This window comes from Osmia lignaria, chromosome 9, assembly GCF_051020975.1.
Source record: "Osmia lignaria lignaria isolate PbOS001 chromosome 9, iyOsmLign1, whole genome shotgun sequence".
NCBI lineage: Eukaryota > Metazoa > Arthropoda > Insecta > Hymenoptera > Megachilidae > Osmia > Osmia lignaria.
The window spans coordinates 9374748-9400364 of NC_135040.1; the positions used below are offsets into that span (position 1 = coordinate 9374748).

General features: G+C 44.6%; 2 protein-coding genes and 1 long non-coding RNA gene across 7 annotated transcripts in view; 1 reads left to right on the forward strand and 2 right to left on the reverse strand.

Annotated features, from left to right (window-relative positions):
* Pdk1 (Phosphoinositide-dependent kinase 1) overlaps positions 1-23281 on the forward strand; it is a 316010-nt gene extending 292729 nt beyond the window's left edge. For 2 of the 4 annotated variants that reach the window (XM_034323611.2, XM_034323604.2), the window contains 3 exons: positions 16388-16633; positions 16831-18222; positions 18317-23281. In XM_034323611.2, the coding sequence (XP_034179502.2) occupies positions 16388-16633; positions 16831-18222; positions 18317-18433 (1755 nt within the window). In that variant the 3' untranslated portion in view covers positions 18434-23281. Of the gene's footprint in view, positions 1-521; positions 2485-10138; positions 10569-16387; positions 16634-16830; positions 18223-18316 lie in introns of those variants that run through there. The other 2 variants (XM_034323620.2, XM_034323628.2) reach the window with 2 other exon arrangements.
* Positions 1983-9616, reverse strand: LOC117604023 (uncharacterized). The gene is made up of 2 exons (XR_004581336.2): positions 7631-9616; positions 1983-7557 (listed from the first exon to the last, which is right to left on the reverse strand). It is a non-coding gene; the product is annotated as an uncharacterized LOC117604023 (long non-coding RNA).
* On the reverse strand, positions 20284-24156 carry Aptx (aprataxin). 2 transcript variants are annotated; one of them, XM_034323648.2, is made up of 4 exons: positions 23873-24156; positions 23350-23661; positions 23148-23281; positions 20284-23092 (listed from the first exon to the last, which is right to left on the reverse strand). In XM_034323648.2, the coding sequence occupies exons 2-4, from the start codon at positions 23637-23639 to the stop codon at positions 22911-22913; spliced, it is 606 nt and encodes a 201-aa protein (XP_034179539.2). In that variant the 5' UTR covers positions 23640-23661; positions 23873-24156; the 3' UTR covers positions 20284-22910. The 2 variants fall into 2 exon arrangements, with proteins under 2 accessions (XP_034179539.2, XP_034179531.2); XM_034323640.2 differs by having other exon boundaries at positions 23350-23678.
* Between the last annotated feature and the right edge of the window lie 1461 nt (positions 24157-25617).

Below are 25617 nucleotides of genomic sequence, written 5' to 3' on the forward strand. Positions count from 1 at the left end.
TCGATACAACCGCATCTATTAATAATAATCGTCCGGCACGTGTGCATTTGAAATCAACTTTTAAATTCACCGATTAACAAGCTGTTTACATATCCTCTTAATCGCTAATGCGTGGCAATTATTATTCTTATCCAATTCACCAACAAACATTTCTCTCTTATCTAATACATACATGTAAAGGAACAGCGAATGTTCTCCTTTTTAAGCGAATCGATTCTTCTTTATCGAAGCATTCGTAAGCGGAAAATGAAAGGTGAAACGAGGTGGCAAAGTCGAAGACGGACATATGCAAGCGTCTTTTAATTACCCTCGATCTGATCGCGTTAATCATCCGTGTAGCAGTTAGCTGTCGCGCGGAGAGATTTGGCGACAGGGTACGAGCGCCGCGAGTCCCGGATCCTCTGGCCCACCTAACGACCCTGCCAAAATTCATTTGGCACTGGCAACGGTAAACATTGAGACGACGTTGAACAATCGACCACGATCCAACAGTCGAAGGTGCGATCACTTTGCTCGCACGTCGCGATTCCGCCGTTCTTCGCCTCGATTTTCTCGTCTTTCGCCGCGAAAGTTGACGCGTTCGATATTCAGTGAAACGATCGGGAAGCGATGCGCGTCGATCGATCAACGGTCGCGACTCGCTCGATCAATTTAAGCGGATTACAACGAGCCTCTTTTGTAATCCTCGGATAGACGGGCCAGCCTCGATAATTCGTGATCGATCCGTCATCGTCGCGGACAGACTGTCGCATCGAACAAAAGCAAAAAGAGAGTGAACGGATATTAGCGAGCGCGGAAACGCGAGAACACTGTAACGATCTATTTTCTCGCACGACCCTGACATTAATTCGAGGTACCGAACGGCCCGGACAAATTTCAGAAGTCCCTAAACCTCGGTGGCGCCTTTCGTCGAGTTGCTCGTTTCCATTCGTTGCGTAATGTGCACGTAAATAATCGACGCACCGTTCTTACGCGCTATTATTAGAGAAGACTAGACGAATCGTTTATTCGAAAGGATCCGCTCGACGTCGCATAACTAACTCGCGAATCGATCACTGACTTACGAGAGAGCACAGCTGCGCGCCGAAACGTTAGCTTTCGTAATCGAGGAAACGATTTTTCTTAATTTTCTTAATTAAAAGAAAGCGTAGAGTAAGGGTGGGCAAATAGCGGCCCGCTAAGAGTTTTTTTTTGCCCGCCAAGACAGTCAGAAAAATCCACCTTGAACCGAGATTTCCCTCCCGTACGCGACCGAAGATTCGTCTCGTATCCACTAGGACGGCCAAGTCAATACATTGATTTTTATGGTACAATTTATACTTTACTGAAATGCAAAGTTAACTAATGAATGCAATCATTTTAAAAAGTGCGGCCCTCCGCTAACCTCCGCTTCCACAAAGTGGCCCCCGAGTCAAAACAATTGCCCACCCCTGGCGTAGGAGTGTTCCACGTACCTCTACGCTTACTCTTAACCTTCTTTACTAAATTTTGATGATTGCAACGGTGCAACGACATTCGAGTCGTAAACTCATTTACCGTGATTATCCTATCGACGAAGCGCCATAGATACCAGGCGAGAATTGCATTATAAATGGACTTTGTGCTCGTGCACATTTTTTCGTCGAAAGGCTATTTACACGAGCCCGGCTGCAACCACATATATAAAACGGTTGTTGTTTGTCCGTACGATTAAGAACAACATAACAGATTGTTACAATCCGAACTGTATCTTTCCTCGAGCAGTTTATAATAAACACACGTGCAGGGATTCGAAGATAAATAAATACACATATTTTTGTCGGTAGCGTCTAAAACAGCAGATTAACGATTGCACGCGGTCGAGTATCGCGATTCCTTTCGTTTGCGTGTATGCCTCGAAGATAAGCCCGAGATACTGCCGCTCTAACTGCCGAATTTATAAAGCCGATAATTGTATCACTCTCAGGGATGGGATCGAGGATTAAATAATTTTTCACGCTCTCTTGGTTAAAGATTGAAATAAGTTCAGATTTATTGTCAGTTGAAATAGAAAAGAAGAATGTTTAACAAAATGAAATAAATCTAGAGGACAGCTGATCGGAATAACCGACTATCTTTTATAATAAAGGGCGGGGTACGATGAGCATAAGTATGCTTGGATCGGATCTCTGGTAAGCTGGTTCCTCGTTCGGTTACAAAGAGGCTCGTTCGTTCCCTTCGGCGCAACTAAACACGGTCAGACGATTCGCAGACGTTCGTGTTTGTCGTTGTGTGTATATACATATGTATGTACATCAGTTTGCCCCTTGGCTCTTTCACGTGCACCTTATCAAAGGATCGCGTGGCCGAAGTTCGAGCTCGGTACGCGGGTATTAATTAAGCGGCGTGATTTCGGAAATTCCATCACTGCCCGGCCGTTCGTCGTCGCCTTTTGAATGGAGTTCGAAGATCGACCAAGTCCGGCCACGAATGATTCACGCAGCCTACGCGATTTACTATATTGTTGTAAGTGACCAGGCGGTCATAAACAGCCGATAGACGGTACAAATACTTTTTTCCTCCCTTTTCTTTTTTTTTTTTTTTTATTTTATTTTTTTATTTATTACCAGACGGCCATGCCTCGTATTATCGGTCACCACGATACAAGCTGGCTCTCCTTTTCCCTCTTTTATCGTAGCTTCTGTTCGCCTCTTTGTTTCCGTATAGCCGCGCAGCCACGCTTCGCGCTTTATCCGCATTGTTCCTCTCCCACACGTTTTCCTTGCTATTCTCTTTTTCTAATTGCATTTCTTCCGTACGTCGACTAGCAGCCGGTTTCTCCTCGATTAATCCCTTCCTCTCCTTCTGTTTTTTCCATTCATGCGAACTCGACCAGACCCTGTTTGTTGCTTCAACTTCGCGCTTCGACTTGGAAAATTACCGCGTTCGACGCGCCTGCTCGATTTGCTCACATTTCTTCCCGTTGTTTCTCCGATTTTTCTTCTTTTTTTTTACTTAATGCTACCATAGCGTTAACATTGTTTTCAATAAACCGCGGTCTATTGTCGGATCGATTGATTCTGGGGAGAAAGGTAAATAAAATATTCTCGCTCAGTTTATCTAGCGGGATAACATATATTTGATAATTGTACAAAGCGCCTGGCTAACCGACGCTATTTTTCTGCGTAGACGGTAAAGTTCCTTAAGAAATTGCTGCTGTTTCCCCACTCTACCGGGGCTATATACCCTGTCCTAGAAAAGGACAGGGAGCACGCCATTTCCAGCACAGGGGCGCGAAGAAACCCCCTCAAAAGTTGGAGTCCCTGGCTAGAACAATACTTCGTATCACTTATTGTTAGCCTACTTATTGTTAGCCAGACTCGCACAAATAAAAATAAAATTTTCTAAAAATACAACATTTTGGACGCTGCAATTCGTTCGGAGTAATTGGCGTGCCTCGGTAAGCCATGCGTTAAAGGAACAAATACGTCTGTATAACAGTTAATTCCTTCGAAAAGCACCCCCTTTGCGATAGAAAAATTTGATCGACAATGAAAAACAGTATATACCCGAGCAATATCAACATCGTGATTATCTCGAGGGGGTTAAACGCTCCACGGCTGAATTTTTCCCATTTACACGAGCCGAAACGATCGGAGCGTTAAATGGCTCGATTCGTAGGTGGCGGTGAACCCCAGCCGCGATAAGGGACACCAATTAACCGTCGAATACCATTTCCGAGCGGAGGAATTAAAAGTTCGTTTAAAATGACATTGGAAGGGGATGATTTATAAATTAACCCTCGCCGCACTGATGTTTGCCAGAAATGTATAGAGTTCCTTTATACGAAATTTTTTCTCAATGTTTCTATAATTCACCTGCTTCGATTCAATAAGGGGTTATTGTCGAAAGTGAGCCTTGGGGGGTTAATAACCCGCTCTGCCGTTCCAAAGCTTCAGCTTATTCCGGCAGTGGTAAAAGGTGCAAATTGCGCTAAAATAAAATATCCACTTCTCAGCAGCTACCACCCTCCAAGTGGCACAGGGAAAGGATAAACTGTCCACTCATTGGCTTGCCAATCATTGTGTTCGGATCCAGGAAGATACACCACTTGATTCTTTGTCGACGTAAGGAATGTTGATATTGGGACGAAAAAGCTAACCTGAGTCGGTTAGCGACTACACCCATCAGGCGCCTTACGCCCATATTCAATAAGGGGTGCCCTATCACAACCAAGTGCACCCTAACTAAAGGATTAAATGTCAGGACGGTGGTAGTAGGACTTTAACCGCGTCGCGAGTAGCCGCTGTTCGTCTGTTAACAGAAAACACTCGAGCATGTTTGATCGGGTCACTTGTACTCTCTCCTTCTTCTCTGTACAGCCATTTTCATTCTGTTCTGTGTACGTACACGGCACGTACAATGTAAATCGATAAAACGTCGGGTCGGTAGACTTTTATCGGTACACCTTCGCTTCGTAACGCACTATCGATGCCGATAGGCCGATTTCCCTCGAATTCCCGACTAATTAGTCACGTAAGCGCTAGATCCTGCAATCGGCGATCGCTCTGGAATTCAACGATCAGATCTTGACGCGATTGCGAGCCATGAACGTCGATCCGTGGCATGGTTCGAGTTCTGTTCTCTCGCCAGGCGATCTGGTTGCCTGATAAACACCAGGACGGACAGCAAACGTTCGGTTACCGAGTGAAAACTCGCGCCAACCGAGAAGCCGATTAATCGAGTTGACGCCCGCGAACCCTCTCCTCTCATCCCCTTCGCCCCTTGCCCACCGCCACGGTTCGGTCAAACACGGAATATTAAATTGAAATTCGCTAACGACCCCGTCACGATGTTGCTACCTTCGCGAGACTCGATATTAGAGAGGAAATTACAAGCCTCGCCGTGTAGCAACATTGTATGGAACACTCTTATTTAAGAGTGAGACCGACAGGAAAATAAATAGGGGAATTTGCATCTCATCGCGAAGCAGATTCGTGGAAATTAGAGTAATTTCAAGCGTGTTGGATATCGTAACGGCCCCGTCTGGATGGCTGTTAATAATAGTCATTTAATGCACCCCCTAAATATACACCGTCGAAAAGATGAAAGTCTTTAGCCTTCGCGTTAATATTTTCTCTGTCTTATCCTGTTGACGATATCGTGTACTTGTACAGCATGCAAGGTATTGCTGTAACAAATAAGAAAAATTATTGTTACCTTTCCTTTCGCAGTGTGGAACGATTGAAATCATTGCTTCATCAACGTCGACGTGGTCGCTCCTTTATTTGCCAGGTGTCCGCCGTTCGCTTGCGCATTCGTTAATTAGACGATCGTTTATTTCACCGAACACAACTGTTTTTCTTCCCCTTCGGATCCAACAAAGGCGAGCTGGTTATCGGTGCGATCGTTTAATCGCGGTATCATTATGGCACGCGCGTCGAATGACGCGACACTGCACCTTGCTCGTTTTCCACGTTGCTCATCCGCGGGGACTACGCGCGATGTTACGCTTGAGAAAGGTATGTCGCGTCGTTTCCTAGCGAAACACTCGGCTACGACTCGCATAACAATCGTCTATTTGATAAACGATTAATCATCGGTATGAGTTTCCAGCTCGTTTGTCCAAGACAAAGGAACAAGAAAGTGATTGCTCCAAAGTGATCTTTGTTTAACCCTTTCGATTTACTTTAAAATTGATACAGATATTTTAGTTTGCAAGTTAAAAGGGATGTATCGGTTTTCGATTTTTTTGATCGCCATCAGGGAAATAGCAAATGAATTTTTCCTGTTGGCGGCCAGTTAGGTGGTTCGCTCGCAAGAAGCGAGAGGAACAAGAACGACAGCCATTCTTCGGCGATTAGTCACTCGTGACCGATTTTCCAGTGGTTTTCTGGCACCGACATTAGCGCAGCAAGATCGTACTAGAAGATGCACCGTACGTTCCGTTTATATACTGGGTGTGCCAAAATACATGCTTCCGCATTCAGACGAGCCATCGCTCTGCTTAACGACTACCTCCTTTTCTTTATTTTCCCCATTTGCAATTCGCTTTATTTTCCAACAAAGTTTTCTTCGTTTTATTTCTCAAATTTTTATACAAATTAATGATTTACCTGGTAACAATGCAAGCAAGTTTCATTTTATTTTTACATCCCACGTGTTTCAGAAAAAATGGTAGAAAATTCATTGCGCATAGGAAAGATCGTTATTTACCATTAAGTTCAAACGACGAAAGTTCTAAGGACACATTTTTTGCATGATTCGCGGATGCACGTTGATATACGCATGCCGGATATCGATGTAAATTTTTTTTTGCATCGGATAAACAAGGCCGCACGTGTCGCAATTTTTCCAATTACTTTTACATATTTACACAATTATGTATTTTTTTTTTTATTGCTTTACATGCGACATGTGCACGAGCAGCGTTGGTAAACATAAGCAATCTTATAATAGCGTTAAATCTAAACGTTATACAACCGTGGCGTACTTTAACCGCCACGTTTTACGTGCAATCACGTATTGTAACCTTGAAAGCGCATCTAGTCTCATTAACTATTCCATTGTTAGATATCACCTTGCATTCAACGATCGAACTCTGACAATGCAAAGAATCTGAATACGTATTCCTCTATAATTAATGCACTTATCTTTCTTTCTTCAAAATCAGCGGTAATTAAAATCATTCTTTTTTGTGACGCAACAGATGCGCCATGGGGTTTGGCAATCATTAACCCTCGGACGACGGACCATGAAGAGAGCCCCAATTGTAATTTCATTATTATTTTCTAAATTTTACACTGTTTCTCTGAAAATGATTCTTCCGCACTTCTTTGTACATGTTTTGTAAGTTTGGATCGCGATTGATCCAGGCTCCACCGTTGAAGGATCAACAGCTGCTGACGCCACTATAGCGTCATCTTGGGATCGGGAATCAACGATGACGTTATTTTACTCGTATTTAACCGTAACTACGTTATTTCGGAGGCGAGGATCGAGCGAGAAACGACAGCATCGGTGACTCCTCTCTCGATCGTGCAAACAATGATTCGACTATTCTGAACGGCGTGTATATTTCAGTATTCGGCGGCCTTCGCCTGAGCTACCAGGCCTCGACAAAGAGAAAGGGAGCAGTAGAGGGGAAAAAAGGGGAACAAGGATTTGTTTTCATTGACATACCAGAGCGGAGCTCGGCTCGTTTCGCAAAAATCTATTTTCGCGCGCTAATTATGTAGCGCGGCAACGCGTCACGAGGCTTCTCGTGTCTCTCCGGCTATGTATTTTGCCTTCTGTGCCGCCAGTTGGTCGGCGACGGATGGTGTTTACACTGCGACGAGGCACTGGAGCAAACGATCACGATAATAACGTTCCTAAGTTCGATGACTGCATGACATATTCAATGGAAACCTCCCATCGGGATAAAAGGTTTTCCCTCTTTCCTTTATTTATTTATTCCTTCTTCTTTTTTCTTTTACCGAAGACGATCCACCTCGACCAATGCACATTGCGCTCTTCTTTTTTTCTTTACCTGTCTCGTCTGTGCGGATCCTTACGCCGTCGAGCTATCGACCGGTGGAATCTTTTCGTGATTACCAACTGCAAACAACCAACTGTTCTTTTCCCGAAAAACAATTTTTATTCTTCGAATTTGATAAACGTCCATATATACCTCCTATGATTAAATACCCCTTTAAGGTTGCGGTTATATTTTGTAGACCGGTCAGTCGATCAAAATATTCTTTAGTCATAGATGATTAGACGGGCAAAGCTTGTACCGCGGCGATATAACAACTGGTAATTATTCATTTAAAGAAACGATAATGCCCCTGATTCGCGGAAGAGTCAACAACTGCGAAACCATTCTCGGTATGCTGGACTTTGTCATTCCGTCACATTCAATCTCTCTGGTTTACAAGAACGCCGTTGCCTCGTATGCGAACGTGTAAACAAGATATTAACGGTTGAACCGTTGAACAACAATATTGTTAAATGGACCAGTCACGAATTATTAATCGGTCTCAGCCGAGCGCGGCCGTAAGTGTTGTCAAACGTTGGCAGACCACGCATTTGCGTGCAAACGACGACGGATACCGTAGTTTTCGAAGCACTAACAAATGAACCGAGATTTGTGAAACGAATGACCGTCGTCAACGATACGCCTAATCATTCGTCAACGTTTCGGTTCCGAACGAGAGATAGTAAAAAGAAACTTAAAACCGCGTCAACGATTTGCAAAGTTATAAAACTTGTTCGATAAGCAGAGAAAAAAAAAAACGCAGCAACGCTATCCATCGGGTATCGATAAAGATCAAAGAAAATTCTAAAAACATTGTTGCATGACTGTATGTCAGTCCAACTGTTCATTTTGATCAAGTCACGGAAATAAAATTTGTCGAATATTTTTTTGCAACGCTTCGTTCCGATAATGTTTTCGTTTCCCCTAAAACAGTCGTTGTCAATTTGATAATTAATTTTATCGCGCGATACGTCTCGATTTGCCGTGACACGGCGCCGCGCAGCACATCGTTACACAATTCCATTGTACAATATTTGACGTGCGATTTGTAGATACGCGTACGTTCGTGCGTACACAATGAAAGAGTACCGTGCGGCTGGTGTACTGCATTCTTCAGATTATGACTGGACTACTTTTTCAAAGAACGCGTGGCGATAAAAGATTCTTTTTTATCAGCCCGTTGCGTGTTCGATCATATCGGGCAAGCCGTGATCGCGTTATCGCTAGCCGATTCTTGAAATTGGTATTGATCGATAGGTATCAATAAAAATAACAGCTTCCTTCCCCAAAATTCGTGACACGCAGGTGTATTATATCAGGAATGCTCATGTTTACGTACGAGAGGAATGTACAAAGCTGTCAGAATGATCATTTGAGATTGGACTCCAACGAGCGTTAAACGTTATAGAATCGTCGTGTTAACGAGAAACGCGTATGTCATTCTTTCGCATTCAAGGCGGGATGAATAAACGTAAAAGGAGTCTTTAAAAGGACACGCATTTAAGTGGCCAGGGAAGAGGGAATGCTAAGTGACAGGGCAAAGAAGAATACTGTGGAAGGCATTCGTCGGGATAGTTGCGGCGAACCGACCGGATGCAACGCCAGAATGGGAATGCAAGCCTCCGCGCGCACAAGAGTCCGTTATATTACTCGCATCGGGTATTTCCCAGAACGCGACTATAAACAAACAAACACACCAAGAGAGAGGAACAGGGCAGTGTGCGCGTGTGATCCGTGCCCTCCCTTCCAAGGCAACACTACCGACCAGCTCGAGCCCGACGGGGCATAGAGGGGGACGAGAATACTGGCGCCGTCGGTTGAGTAACCCCACCAATACGGTCGCGCATGCGCGTCGCGAGGGATTCCCCAACCGCCCCCACCACTCATTTCCACGACCGACGCGACGCTTCCCTCCTCAACTTCCCCTACTCTCACTCCCCTTTCCACGCAAGTCAAATTCGCACGTAAAGTTGCTCTGAACGTTTGCCGATGATGACAAACCATCTACAGTGTTTACCGTCGATAGTACGCCGATTTTAGCTAGAAGGATCGAATTTATTGCCTCTCCCTGAACGCATCTGCCTTTGGTTTCATCGTTTCGACACTTTAACCGTGAAAGGAAATGAATGTTTCTTAGGAAACTTGTAACGCGTACCAGGAATGCGTAACCTTTCTTTCTCTCGACAATCATCCTAAGGAAATATTTATAAAAATTAGTCGTCTCGTGGAAGGATAGCGGTGATTTGAAAAAACATTCCTTTGCCGATGGAATGCGAGGGAACCGCGGCAGAAGGAAATTATATTACCCTCGGGGGCCGTTGTTTTCTGTTTTTCGTTCCGCGGTGTAGAACGGTGGGGAAAAAGGAAAAACATTCATACCAGAGGGACAGGAGAAGAGAAAAAGACTCGAGGTGTCTCGATGCTTTTATTGCAATTTTCGCACTTGACCGCAGGGGTAAGCGTGCTTTACGATCCGCGGTAAGATTACCATCGACGCTGGAAGTGGAGGGATCGGTCTACCCCTCGTTCTCCCTTCCATTACTCCCGGATGCGGGTCTCGTTTGCTGGAGGTGGAAGAGCTCGTAGTGGGGGCGAAGGCAAAGTGGAGGGAAAAGCTTGCCGCCAACGGGTGTTGCATAGTGGGGGGAAAGCGCGGGTTAGCAGCCGGGACACGCCAGGCGTAGAATTCAGTAAGCGAACGGCTCTCAACGGCCACGAACGTGTTTTTCGTTCTTCGGTTCCCGCGCATTGCATATATATATATATACGTTATATATGTACCCGAGACTGATCCGAAAGAAACATAATCGAAACGCTGTCGGAAAATTCGCATTTTAAACCGTAAACCAAACCAACCGCGACACACACCCGATTTCTCGAGAGTTCAGTAACGACAAAAAGAAACAACAACAACAACAACAAAAACAAAGCAGTTTTTCGTTTTTTTTTTTCTTTTGGTTTATTCGACTCTTCTTTTGGTTCTTCATTTTTATTTCCGCAACTGTGGCTTTAACAAATCAAACTGGATTCCAACAAGCAATACGTGTCGCGATTACATCGCGGCTACCGGAGGCTTAAAAAATTATTCAAGGTAAGAAGAAATACACATCTTCTATAACGCCCTGTATCCCATTTGGAGTAACAAAGTTTCGTGTACGCGAAAAGGTGTGATCGAGTGTGACGACGCGCAGCGACTCCCGGGCTTCTAAGCGATCGTTCTCGCGGAAACAGAGAAGGGAAACTTTAGAAACGTTCGTTCCTGTTTACAATGATTCGACGAAATCCTCGCTAAGTGACGCTCGAGCGCGGTATTCCTCTCCGTGACAATGAACTATCGCTGGCTGTAAGCGCGCCTTCAACCAGCTTTTGTCTATCACCCAAAGATTCGTTGAATGCTCGAGTTGTGTTCCCTGGGACGATGTAAATCCTCATCTTCGATAGAGTATCTGAGAATCCACGGGGACGAGGTTCTCACGGGTCCGTTGTAGAGAATCGTGTGGCAACTTTTTACTGAAAAGGCGCGTCTTCCCACAGGCGGCGATCGTCTTTTCGCGAGATTACCAATTATTTCATTGCCGCAATCGGATAATTTTCGCGTTTCTTTTTCTTCCACCCCCCTTCTCGCCCCTGTGTTTTGTTTCTATCCTTCATTGTTTACGGGCACGTTCGTCGTTCCAAGTGTGTTTTGTTACCCGATTCGGCGGGAAAGTCCCGCGTCGGTGAAACGTCAAGTCTTGCGGGGTTTAAATATCTTCCTCTCTTTTGCACGCGTATCGCGGACGGTTTTCGAGAAATGGCTAATGTGATGAAATTTTGTGTAAGCAAGATTTTTCGCTCGATCCGTGGTAGCCAGGGTAAAGAAAAAGAACAAAAAGAGGTGAGAGGAAAGAAGAGAGGTTAACACACTGCCTCGAAGCATGAATAATTTACGCTCAGTCGAATTTAAATAAATTCGCCCGGAGCTCTCGGCTTCCAAAACAGGCGGCGTAATCACGATGCCGTTCGAAAGTTGTTTACGTTGACTATCGAAGGCAACTTTAAACGAATTCTCGCGGAAATAGTGTGATCCACGGTATCGCTAGGGGGATATAGACCCCTCCAAAAGATTCCAACTTATGATACACACATTTGTTTGACAAGAAATTCAGTGACACCGTCTATTTACGAACAAAATTATTCCATCCGTTGGTAACAAAACAGACTGTAACGTTCGTGTTTCCTAGCGATCATTCGATCAGGGAAAAAGCGTGTACCGACATTGTTGCAGTTTTTTCTTTATTTCATAGATTGTGAGCGAAGGAGGAGTTAAAAAAGTATTGAATAATTTCGCTTACGTCAAAAGGTGATTATCGACTAAACAGAAAGCCAATGCACGATAATAACGCGCGCGTGTATCGACGCTGCTCGTTGCTCCCCCTCGTTTCGGCGGTGCGAGAAAATCGACGGGATTACTGGAATCGGTCCGTGAGGTCGAACCACTCAGCTCGATACACGTGAACCTCGAGTGATCACAAAATTCCGCTACTTTCCGAGAGCATCGGCTATATAGCGCGGCTCATTCGAGGTCCGCGACCGAAAAAACATGTTTGTATCGACCAGCTTGTTTATACGATATGATGTGAAAGCAAACAGTTTTGTGGCCGCTTTGGTCGCGACGTAGCTCGATCTTTGTCGGTACTACACGCTCGATTATCTCGGTTGCATTCAATGGCAGAGAGAAAAAAAGGCTTCGGCTATCGAACGACAGTTTGACCAGTCGGTTAATGACGTATTATGTTCCTACCGAATACACTCTGTGTATTTCAAAGTTTCCTAGCTGTAACGGTAGTGTTCGTAGTTATCGATACTGGTCGATAGTTACACACGCCAGATTGTTTTCCGTCGATAACTGTCGTAATCTTGATCGGTTATATATCCATACAGAGATACATATCTCGTAAAGCGACGATGTTTACACTTTACCGCTGTCTTCTAACTTATTTTCTTCTTTCACGAACTCATGCAACAAGATAGCAACACACTTCTTATCCTATGTACATATAAATAACGTTTATGCAATACGTAACCGTAGAATTAGTTCCTGCTGTCGATCTAACGATCGCGGATTTAATGAAACTCCTTGTACGTAGCATACAGAAGAAAAAAAACTGTAGATACACCCATTCGCACTTGCATTCCTATTTGCACGCTAATCATTCAGCTTTGAAGAATGCGCTTCTCTTGTTCGTGAGATCGAACTTAGGACAGTTAACGGATATATAAATATTGGAAACGTTGCTGTCATATCTTTCCGCGGGATGTATTCTATGTACTTACTTACATATGGCAACAAAGTCGAAGTATTGTATTCTAGAACGACTGTTGCTCCCTTGCAATTTCATTCCCCTCTCCTCTGAAACAAATATGTACCCCAAACATGCACTTAAAACCCAAAAGAAGAGTAGTACCCGTCACCTAACTATACTATATATGACGGTAGTAAGTACTATCTTGCAACCCGACGGAGCTGTACGATTGCTGGTAAACGTAGATCAGGTGCCAGGCACAAAGGAGCCCTGTAATAGCGTTCAATACGCTGGGAAATCGACGACCCTCGTAGAAAATCGACGCTACTCTCGCGTCGTCGGCCCTTTTATTAGAGCCTCCTCCTCCTCCTCCTCCTCTCGAACGGGACAGGAGGGTAAAAGGCAGCAGCAGCAGCAGCGTGTTCCAATTTAGTCGCGCAGCCCGCGCGCGACACGTTTCTCAGCGTCTGCGAATGCAAAACATCTCATTCACGGGCAAAAGTGCTGGCCGCCTGCGCCGATAGGCGTAGTCCCTTCTTCTGGTAGCCGGCATAAAGCCCCCGACGCGACGAGGAGAAGCGAAGAGAAGGGGGCGGGGGAGGGGTGGACACGATCGTTGTTTCTGTCGGTCTCTTTCTCGTTCCCTTGGCGCGTGTATGGCGGTCGTCTTTCTGGCTTCGTTTCGCGTGGCACAACGACAGGAAAGGAGAGAGAGATAGAAAAGTGTCGCGTACCATCGTCCAGAGGGCAGCACTCGACGGGCTGTACGAAAAACATAACCTCTCTAGCGAGCGGCGGGAAAGCGGGAGAGAAGGGAGAGCTAGAACGGAGCGTCGTTACAAGGCGCGCACGGGAGAGGAGAAGAATGCACGCGTCCGCGAGAAAAGGAGACGAGACGAGCAAGGCTAAAATTAGAATGTCCGTTGGAATGCTGTTGGCTTGTGGGTATAGGGTGATTCAGTAATCGCGGGAGGAGGAAAGAAACACATAGAACAGCCGCGAGTAGATGGGATAAAGGGAGAGGAGGAGCTCGCAAGTTTAACGGACGCGCGCGAAGTTATTCGTTTTTAGAAGATTGAAAGTCCGTTGTCGCGTGGCGCGGCTTCCGGCAAATTTCCCTGCGGTACCGCCTCGCTGCCGTTGCCGTTCTTGCGTTTTTCGTCAAGGGGACACAGCCATACACGCTCGTACACTGCGTACGTACCCTACACAGTTAACTGCTGACCCGATGCGCGTGTTCCCTTTCCAACGGAAACAGACCGCGTCCTCGAGGCTTTATTCGAGGGAGCGCGAAAGTGTCGCAGGGTCATCAGCGAATCGAAATGTCACCGTAGAAAGGTTGTACGATTACGTATATCGTCTGGCTGACCGTGTGGACAGGTATCCAGACAACGAGTAGCAGGGTTTATTTTAAACAGCCTAGAGTGTAGCCAGCTGTCTCTCTTTCTCTCTCTTCGATACTCTTGTACCGTAGAGTATGTATCTAAGATCTAAGCAAATCGCGAGGTCGTCTGGTGGGACGTTAGTCGGCATATCGATTATTCCATGACTCTCCTCTGCCACCGCTAGAGACACTTCTCGTTGATATCTACCGATCGACGCTGCTCTCTATCCTGCGGTATCCGTTCGGTGGTTATCCCTTGGCGGTGAGCAGAGCGAGAGAGATGAAGCGACGATACGGGAGCCGAGGGACCAAGGAATAGATAAGCAAATAAATAAACTAGCGGGGTAAAGCGAAAGCGAGCCAGGCAAGCAGAGGGAGTAGGGCCGCGCTGGGTGTCTCTCGGGCAAATGCTCGACGAGGTCGACGGCCTGACACGGATGGTTGACGCCGTGGGGCCCGCCTCGTAACCGGCCTGCAAAGAACGAGGAAAGGTAGATAAAGAGGATGAAAGAAAAAGGGCCTTGCCGACTTACGTTTTCATCCTTCTCAATATAAGTCCCTCCTTCGCCCTATTTACACCGTCTGATCCTCTTCCTTTGCCTTTGCCTCGATTTCCTTGATTAATTCGTCGAACCCTTCCACGAATGGGTTTATTAACTAGACCTTGGTCCAAGGACCGTGCCTGGAATATCGTTTACCATTCCTCGTAAATTCCCACGTTGCGTATTTAGACTATCCAATCAGAGTTATGATGAATCCCCGACACTTGGTAGACTCGCCATCCTTCTCTTCTGTCGATATCGTTTCCTTAGACTGGTTAAAGATGAAAATAGAAACTTTCCCGCGTTCTCGAAGCATAGAGGTTTAGGTTACGGTCAAAGACCGTCGCTTCTCGAAGCAGAAGGAAAAAAGAAGGAGAACGTTTCGACGGAGAATCATCCGGATTCTGTTGTTCAGGGATGAAAACTCGTTCCTCTCTTTTGTAATGTACCACCGTGTATAAACACGGGATCCGTATTTTTCGGCGGAAGTAGACAATGGGAACGGGTGGAAGGAAGCGGCAGACGAAAAGGGGGCAGGGAATCGTCCTTCTGGACCGGAAACGAAGCGATCACCGGCTTCAAAATCACGCTTGTGTTGCGTTACCGCTTTTGAACCCTTCTTCTTTCTCCGTTGCATAGAGCTTTCATTGAATTTCATGACTGTAGAAAGTGTCTAAAATCGCGTCCGATTCGTTGACCCCTCTGTTCTTTCTCTCTCCCTGTCTGGCAGGTAGACGGGAAACATCTGTGGGACCGATTATGTTAAAGGCACACACCATTCTTTGCCCTCGTTTCTGCTACGCGTATCCCATTAGAGGGAAGCTTCGACACATAAATATGTAAGGCGACTCAACTTGCCAAGAGGAAATAATTTCCAATTACAAAGCGACCCTCGGCCAGACAAGTCGCGACTGCCCATTCCCTCGGGTGCTGTTTGCCTGTGTATATTCAAAGGACGGCATTAGACTGCAGCAATCTCGGTAAATATTTGTCCTAGTCTTTTCGATCGGCTAGAATCGTTTTCTTTCATTTCGTTGTACGTTCAACGAAAAACAACGAAAATCTGGTAATAAATAATTATGAACTACATAATGTTCTCGTTACGTTTACAGTTGTTCTGGATCAATTACGTTGAATGTTAAAAAAAATTCCAGCAAATTCGTTCACGGTCAAACGAGCGTTACGTGAAAAAGAGAGTCGCCAAATTCGTGATAGACGTCATAGGCTGATATCACACGCGCAGCCTCGATCTTCCAACGTGCGTGGGATACGTAACTCTCCGCGCCAGTCCGTTTCTTTCCTTGCTTTCATTTCGCAGCAGATCGCTCGATGCTCGAGACCGGGCCAGATATACATAAAGTAACAAACCGGGTTCGTTATCCTGACCTGCACGACTGTGCCACGTGTCGGCTCGAGTGACGTCACTTCCGGCGCCTAATTTCCTGGTACCGGACGATCGTTGGCGGATGAGAGGAGTTAAGTGACCGGACACACGAGTTCGTGCCTACTCGGTTGTCCCACGACCGTTTTCGAATATTTCCAGAGGAATCCGATAGCGATTAGAGAAAAGTCACGCCAACGTCGTATCACACCTCTTTATTTCCGTGTAAAAACAAAGGCACATCCTGGCCGGTGGCTTGTATTCGTTGAAAACGACGTTGTAGGTGTCCGATTAAGACGTTTGCCGTTTTTGTTTCAGCGTGTGGCGAACCAGGCGCTTACCGTTTCGCCACAGCCGGCAGTTACGGTGGAGGGGCCGGTGTCCAAAATGTCTCCACCAACGAACGACGTGACCAACGGCGTGGTTGCGCCACCCAACACCTTGGCGCCTCGGGTTTCGCCGACCGCGAACCCGGCTCTCACCACCATCAACCCACCGACGCCCAAGCGTAATCCTAAGGATTTCATTTTTGGCAAGGTGATCGGCGAGGGAAGCTTCTCCACCGTAAGTGTATTACTTTGTAAACTGAATTAAATCATCAAGGGAGTAGCGGTGCAAAAAAAAAAAAAAAAAAAAAAAAGAAAGGGAAAAGAAACTTCATCCCCCTCGTTGTACGAAAGGTAGCATTTCGCGTCCCTGAAACTTTTTCCAGAGGAGCGTTAGATCTATCTAACGTGTGGCGTTATTTCGATCGATCACAGGTTTACCTCGCCAAAGATATTCACTCGGGGAAGGAGTACGCGATCAAAGTGTGCGACAAGCGTCACATCATCAAGGAGAAGAAGACCGAGTACGTGAAACGCGAGAAGGAAGTGTTGAACATGCTCGCGGACGCGAAACATTCGTTCGTGCGTCTGTTCTGCACGTTCCAAGACGTGGAAAGACTTTATTTCGTCCTATCGTATGCGAAGAACGGTGAACTCCTGCCCTACATCAACAAGGTTGGCTCGTTCGACATCGAGTGTACGAAGTTCTACTCGGCGGAGATTCTTCGTGGTCTCGAGTACCTGCACGGTCTCGGCATCATTCATCGCGATCTTAAGCCAGAGAACATTCTGCTGGACGAGAAGATGCACGTGCTCATCACCGACTTCGGCAGTGCCAAGATACTGAAGGATCCGGAGACGGTGTCGACGCATACGACCGCCACGGACGACCCGCAACAGCAGCAACAGCAGCAGTACCGACGAGAACGCAGGGGTTCGTTCGTTGGTACCGCTCAATACGTGTCGCCAGAACTGCTGACCGACAAGACGAGCAGAGCCTCCGATCTCTGGGCCCTCGGCTGTATAGTCTACCAGATGGTCGCTGGTCTGCCCCCGTTCCGCTCTAGAAGCGAGTACATGATATTCCAAAAGATCCTAAAGCTCGAGTACGAGATACCCGACGGCTTTTGCGAGCTGGCCAGGTCACTGGTCAGTCAGCTGTTGGTGCTCGAGCCATCCGAGAGACTTGGCGCCCAGGACGAACACGGCGCCGGATATCCCAGTATCAGAGCGCATCCCTTCTTCGAGGGCGTCGACTTCGAGACCCTCCACGAGCAGACACCACCACCGATCTACCCATACCTGCCAGGTACGTCGGAACACGAGGAGCTCAGGTCGCAGTACAGGGTTCCCGATCACCTGGAACCTGGCCTCGACGACAAACAGCTCACCAGGCTTCTTGGTCTGGGCATCGGAGAGGACGACGACGACGACGACGACGACGACGACGACGAAGACGCGACCATTGAGCGTGAGAAGGTCGCGCAGCAGGCCACTAAGGTCGTCGAGAAGCCGAGGAGAAGGACGAACGCGGTAGCGACGGACGGTAACATCACCGATCTAACGCCGGAGGAGATCAAGAACCGGCTGGAGAAGCAACGCGCGTCCAATCAATGGGATGTCTTCGTTGAGGGTAACCTTATACTGAAGCAGGGCTTCGTGAACAAGAGGAAAGGCCTGTTCGCCAGGCGGAGAATGCTCCTGCTCACCACCGGACCACACTTGTACTATGTCGATCCTGTCAACATGGTGCTCAAGGGAGAGATACCCTGGAGCCCGGAACTAAGGGTCGAACCGAAGAGCTTTAAGATCTTCTTCGTCCACACAGTAAGTTTTTATACTCTTCAACTTCTTCTATCGCCCCTTCTATCCGTTTCTTCCTTACAGAATTTCTAACTCGGTATTTCTAACTTCCTTACAGCCAAACAGAACGTATTATCTTGAAGATCCCGAAGGATTCGCATTGGAGTGGTGTAGAGCGATCGAGAACACGCGAGTCCACTACTACGGCCTGCAGGAGTCCACCACCACCGCTTAAACAGAAGACTGAATCCAAGATTGTTTTGGATGGAACCCAGTAGGAAAGTATGTTTCATCGTAAAACGGTAAATGTTGTCCGCGATGTGCGATCACCGAACTTGTGGTACTCGTTCGTGGCCAGACCAGGCGATTATACGTATATACACATATACATATTATATACATATAGATCGTTTGTTAGCGTGTAACTTGTCGTTAAGGGAAATATATTCTAGGATATGTTAGCATTCTAGCGCGCGTACCAAGCGTCTCTGTACAGATTTATGATAAATTTTCTAGATAAAATTCAAAACGTTGTTAAATATATTTGGGATGGTCCCGTAAGAAAATGTCGGGTATAGGGGCACCAATAGGAGATACGTATTTCGAGATCATCGTGCAGCTATCTTATCGTCATTTTTCACCCAAGTTTGCTATTTATTATCGACCTCAGAAGTACCTTGAACACGGTGCTGCACGATGTATTTCTAGCACGACGAAACACACGAGGAATAGCGAAATTTTTAGCCAAGGTTTTTAACTGTGTGTACTCGCACACAGGGTCGCTGCTGACGCGTGACGAGGTCGCCTGGTGTTTCCTTAAAACTACCCTAAAGTTGTTTCAATCGTTTAAAGATAACGAAATTCGTTATTGATCATTGACGCGTAATCCGAATATCACGGTCAAAATTCCTTCGAGACTTAGAAAAATGAGAAAACGAGAAGACTAATTATGCTGTTACGAGTATTTGACGCGGTTCAAAGCGCAAGGCTAATTTAGGCGGCCGTCGATCGTTCGCGTTCTCAGCAGCAGCAGCAGCGTATTACTCTGTTCCAAATATAGCCAAAATTACATAGAAAATTGCTGGAGAGTTGTTTAAACCGTAAACCACAGCGGTGATCGTGGGGAGAGGGTAGTCTCTTCGCATCGACGGGTAGTCTCCGCTGTCGGTCACGCGAATCTAGACGTCAATTTATATAGTAGAAGTTAACCAAAAAATGAAAACTTTATAAAAGAAATGCGGCGGAAGACAACGTAATCGCTTCGCAGCTTTAAGTCGTGTTTTTACGTCGCCTGGAAAGGGATGCCTCGGAATGGTTGCGCGTTTATTCCGACGTTATCCCTTGCGCTCTTCATCTACAGTATTTTCTTCTCGTTGTTCGTTGCCCCGTGTTTTTTCCCTCCTCGGTCGTTGTAAATATTTAGCGCGATTTTCACGAAGAGACAGGCTACGTAAAGCGCATATATTATTAACTCTGTATAAGTACATAGGTCCCTCGTATACGTAAGTACAAAGATCGTTGTCAGACCGCTGCATTTTTCCCCCCCTTCTATCGTTCTTCGTTTTTACTTAGCCCGTATTCCCCCCCCTTGATCGCCAATCTGGCCCTCGCGGACTCGATCGAACAATGTGTGTACAGCCGGGAACTAGAAGGACAACATTTAGATTTTAATCGGAAGGAGAATGTTTAGTAGTTGTTTAAGGAGCTGATAAAACGTTCGTTGTAAAAAAAAATAGGCAAAGGAGGAGGAGCGGTGGAAATTTCAGAGGAAAACCGTGTATTTCCTCGTCTTGCGAAAGACTTGATAAACTTGAACGTGACCCTACGAATTAAGTAGATAGAATCGTTTAAAAGAGGATAGCTTTAAGAGAAGTAGTAGCCCCGTTTAGATACGAAAATCACACACATTCACACGCACGCACACACACACATCCACACACAGAAGCATACCACCAGTACACACCGACCGCGTTCAGACTAATTATCGTTATCGTTCATACTATTACTCTAATTTTCTAGTATTTAGCGCAACATTACGAATTATTGTTAACGACGTTAATTAACTGCTACGCCGTATTACCAGCATAAGTATTTTTCTCCCCTCGTAACTGTCGACGTATTTAAGCAACCGATGATTCTCTATTTCTCGTTTCTTTTCCCTTCTTTTTTTTCGTTTCGTTTTACTTTTTTTTCCACGTGCGATTTTTCTTAATTTATTGCTCCGTATTCGTCCCTGATTATTTATTTTTTTATCGTTTACGTTCCCTCGCGTCGTTCACGTAGGAGTTACACGCCAGCCAGACTTTAGTTAGTACTACTACCGCTACCACCACTGCGACTATTATTACTAGTACTACTACTACTACTACTACTACTATCGCTATTATTATACTATTACTATTTAATATTATAGCGCCGTTCTCTATTGTGTACGTACCTATACGCATGCGCGTACGCCGGGACTTCCCCCGCGTGTATATGTACGCACCTATACGCATGCGCGTACGTTGGGGCGTCCCCCGTGTATACGTCCGTACGCAATCTATGTTTATATGCGTTCTCGTTCTATAACTATACATATTATTAGTATATTGTCTTTAGCCGTAACTCTAGGTAATCTGTAAATAATACTGCCTCGTTTATCGTCGACGCATCGTGGCCCTGTTCGATTTTTAGCCGTGCAAATCAGTCGTAGCCCGTGCTGTATGATAATATCTGTATATTACCTATACATAAATATTCTATATATATAAAGAGGTATATATATAAGCACATATATACGTATACAGTTATATAAAATATTTATGAATTGTGAATAGTAGTTAGGGAAAATCGTGTATAAACGTTCGTTCTTAGGTTTTAGGCCAAAAGACGCGCTTAGGTTTAATATATTTTGTTGACGTTATCGTTGCCACGACTGAATCGCGCGATCTTCCTCGTTGTTGTACTATAATGATTAAAACAGCTTCCCTAACTTTCTTCTCGCGATACCTTTAGAAGACTTAAACAGGGTATTTGGAGGAGGATCCGGTGAAATACGGGGGCACGATCGTGGTGTCTGCGACGTAATCGCGAGTATGCTCGAAATAATGGTGGTTCGTTCTACGGATCGGCATTGTCCTTGTGCCCAGTGGCTTTCCAAAATGACCGCTTTTGGCGTGCCACGCACGGTGCTTGCGGGCGAAAACGGGACGCACAGGCTCGACGATCGTCTCACAATTCTGTTCGCCGTTTCTTTTTCTTTGACTATAGTGAGAATCGATCGCGAGAAGGAACCGGATAAGTTGTTGGTCCTCCACTTCCTGTTCCCACGTTTCCCTTCCCGTTCCTTCGCGGAGAACAGGGCCCCAATGGCGTTCGCTCGATAACAGTAAACACAGTCTTTCTGTCAAAACGAAGCACGCGGGTGTCAATGATGTTTGCAAAATTTTAGAAGCGTCAGAGGTAGTTTCCTGACGACGCTTCGATCGTTCACGGCAATGCCCGACCAAAGTTCCTCGCTACATCGACCAATTGCTGCTTCATTTTCGATGAAAGAATGTGTCTAGGCACCGTTTCATCGATTCTCGACTCGTTGATCATGGATCGATGACACGGTTGCTGATCACACAGAGACGTGTTTCCACTGTTGTAAACTTTGCAGGTTCTACGTTTTATGCAGACGTTGCAAACTTTCGTGTGGGTACGCGTGTATTTTCTTCTTTTCATTTTTCCTGAGCGTCGGCTCCCTTCAACCGGGGAAAGGTAGTCGCTTTTATTATAAAATAGTTTTCCGTTAATTTTTGGAGACTGGTCTTTTGAGATTCCTAATCCCCTTCGAAGGCGGCGCTTTACCTCCTTTGTATTATAGTTCACTTAATACTTTTAGCCGAGCATACTAAATCTCTGAGCGTATATTTGTTGAGATACGTTCGATGCGAACAAGCGAAAAACAAAACTAGCTAATTTAATTTATATATATATGTATATACTCGCGAGAGGGAAGAACGAATACTTAAAAACAATTGCGAGAAACATGTGTTAAGAAAAAAATATGGAAAAAGAAACGTTCGGACACCACTAACGTTAAGAACTTACACGCAAGCAATAATAACAAGGCCTTGCGATTATTCGAATGCCTACCGTTTCGGCGTAACAAGGACGGTTCAACTATTAATTGCAGTATTACTAAATGTATACAGACTAAAAGAGTACACTTACACGCCAACACCAACATTAATGGTTTTACTTATACACACCCACTAAATACTTCACATCGGATAAGAAGACTCTTGTAAATAGTTAGCACGTAATTGATATCATAGGCGACAAGACCTATTAACATCAAATTTATTTATAGTAAATTTTCCGAAATACCGTATATCTGTGTTATCAATTAATACAACCTTTACCATCCTATCGACAATGTATTATGTTTAAGAAATATATTTAGTGGGGAGATTGCAATAAATTCAGGGTAAGTATATATAGAATATCGTGTATTCACACACGCTGCTAGTTACATCATAACATTGTTTAGTATTCTAAAATTATAACTTTGTCAATATTAGCACTGTGAATTTGCAATATTTTGTTGTTAATCTGTATTACACAAGAATATATATTTATTACTAAATTTATAATTTGGGAAATTGTAGGATAGAAACACACATGTAATTAGTTGGATAAATCATCGATTCTTATTCAAATTAATTCCTGCATTAAACTTATCATTAATCGATATTCATACCCTTTCGATCCGACAGATGAACCAGCAAATGCCGTTTCAAATCGGGCATATTTTTCGGAGTGGCTGAACATTTGTGACACTTCAGCGGAGTGTTCAGGTGTTGAGCACTGTCCTCGGATTTTAATCTTTTAAGTTCACCTTTCTCACGTAACTGATTGCAAACATCTGCAATCGATAAACGGTAAAATTTACATTTATTTAAGTATACGTATGCACCTACCTGCCGAATGCAAAAAGAACGGAGTTGTAAACGAATTCCAGTGATACTTTGTTTTCAGGCATGGACTGTTAAAGTCTGTGCTTATTACATGTAAGTGTAACCTGTGCATACTTGGTACAGCATGATACCCAATGCTGCATTAAATATGATTAAAGCATATGAGCCTAGTCTGATTATAATGGTATGAAAAAGATATACATACAAAAATTCAGAATCCTTATGTTCCTTAATTAAATCATCAGCAACTTTAGCCATGTGAAACAACAAATCTTCATTCTCTTTTTTAATATGCCACAATGAAGGGATATCTGCTTTTGGTAGGATTAAATAATGATATTGGGCTTTTGGATATTTGTCCTTAATAACAACTATTTTATCATCCTCCTTCACTTTAAGTTCAGGGTCCTCCATAGAAACAAGCAAGCCTGTTGCCCAATGATGTTTCTTTGGAGCTGTTGCATCAGTTGTGGTCAATTTTGGTTTGCGTTTCATTGTTATTATTTCTTTGCACTTCCTGGAGAAAATCATCACCTTCAATATATATTCATGTAGAGGAATAAAGTTTTGGCAATTTGTCCGTTAGTTATAAATAACATAATGTATTATTCTATACATGCAATAAAATCTAAAAATGCTGACAAAATTATGAATCAATATTATTCTAATTACATTGTAAGATTCTAATTATATCTATTAAAAGAATATAAAAAATAAAAAACACTTACTTTATGTTCTACGAATTTTACGCTAATCAACACTGTTGTATAAACATCCTAGAGGTTATGTTGACGTGATAACTTTCGCTACTAAATAGCCAGATCTAAATAAGTGTTGAAAGATCAATTACCCTGTACACGAAGCGATTCTATATGTGCGTGATAATTGTCACACATTTTTTGTTGTTTTTCGTTCTTATCACATTTGTTTACTTTAATTCAAAACTTACGAATTACTAAACAACTCGGACATTTGTTGTATCGACGATGACTACAGATGCATCGTTAGTTCTCGAGAAAAATGATTATTGGGGTCCTAGGTACCCCCAAGTGAAATTAGGTTCGGGTGTACAGAGCACAGTTAGCATGACAGTCATGCCTCTTACCGAAGTAAAGTTGGCGCGAAATATTTTATTCACTCGGAATCTAAAATTACTCCAATCACAAATATTATATTTAATGAGATATTCGCAAATAAAAGACAAAAATAAGCAAAACAATTTGTAAACTAATTGTCCGACAAAATTGTATTTTAAATAGAGTTAAAATTACATATTTCTGAAATTTTATTCCAACGCCATCTATACAAACTCGGCCCAAACTATTAGACAACATACTCCGGCAGTCGGTAAGTAGCCGGCCAACGATCGACACTCCTGCAGTCGGTAAATTGTCAAATAGTTTCCGCCCTTCTTACATAGATGGAGAAAAAGTCGAATTTTTTATTGACTTACCGACAGGTAGGGGTGTAAGACATTTAATTTTGCAACTTCTTATTTTCTAGGAATAATCTTACATAAGACCCCCCGGCGTCCTCTGTGGGAAGGTGGCGGGAGCGTGTTTGATATTTCGCTAGATCCGGTCGTACCCATCACTATTCCAAACAAGTGAGTTTCACGATTTTTTCGTTTTTAGGTCATATACTTCGCTAGATCGGGTCGTACCCATCACTATCCCGAGCAAGTGAGTTGCACGATTTGTTCGTTTTTAAATCTTATATTTCGCTACTTGCTTTGGGGTCCCTGACACCCCGGTGGCATACTATAATATCGGTATGCAGCGTCACCGGTACCTCGGGGTCTCAGATACCCCGAATGCCGTAGTGTCGGTAAGCAAAGAGTGTCATCGGTGCTTAGGGGTCCCTGACACCTCGGTGGGATACTATAATATCGGTATGCAGCGTCACCGGTACCTCGGGGTCTCAGATACCCCGAATGCCGTAGTGTCGGTAAGCAAAGAGTGTCATCAGTGCTTAGGGGTCCCTGACACCCCGGATGCCAAAATGTTGGTATGCAAACAGTGTCACCGGTGATTCGGGGTTCCTGACACCCCAAGACGATATCATGTCGGTATGCGGTATGCAGAGATAGTCCCTGATGCTACGGGGTCCCTGGCACCCCGATGCTATATCATTGGTATGCAAAGATAGTTACCGGCGTTTGGGGTCCTTAATACCCCAATATGATATCTGGTCGGTACGCAGAGGGCATCTTTGGCGCAGCGTGGTCCCTAACACCCCTGGATAATATCAGGGCCGTATGAAGAGGGCACAACCAGTATAATTTATTTCCAGAGTTTATTTAATTTACTTAATTTATTTTTTTTTGCTTATTAAATAAGATCATCGAAGGGGCATAACATTTATGATTATATCCCTCTTCTGGATCTCAGCCGAGGACCCCATTTATTTTACTTTTTCCAGTGATTTATATAATTTTATCACTCATTATAGGCCAAGGCCATCTCAACATCCC

What these genes read in the sequence shown, in the direction of transcription:
- Aptx (XM_034323640.2), bottom strand. Translation starts at nt 23,675, where the DNA reads ATGATTTTCTCCAGGAAGTGCAAAGAAATAATAACAATGAAACGCAAA. An exon ending in CATAAGGATTCTGAATTTTT is followed by an intron (nt 23,282 to 23,349) that starts GTATGTATATCT and finishes TATTTAATGCAG; the next exon opens with CATTGGGTATCATGCTGTAC. An exon ending in GTTCTTTTTGCATTCGGCAG is followed by an intron (nt 23,093 to 23,147) that starts GTAGGTGCATAC and finishes TATCGATTGCAG; the next exon opens with ATGTTTGCAATCAGTTACGT.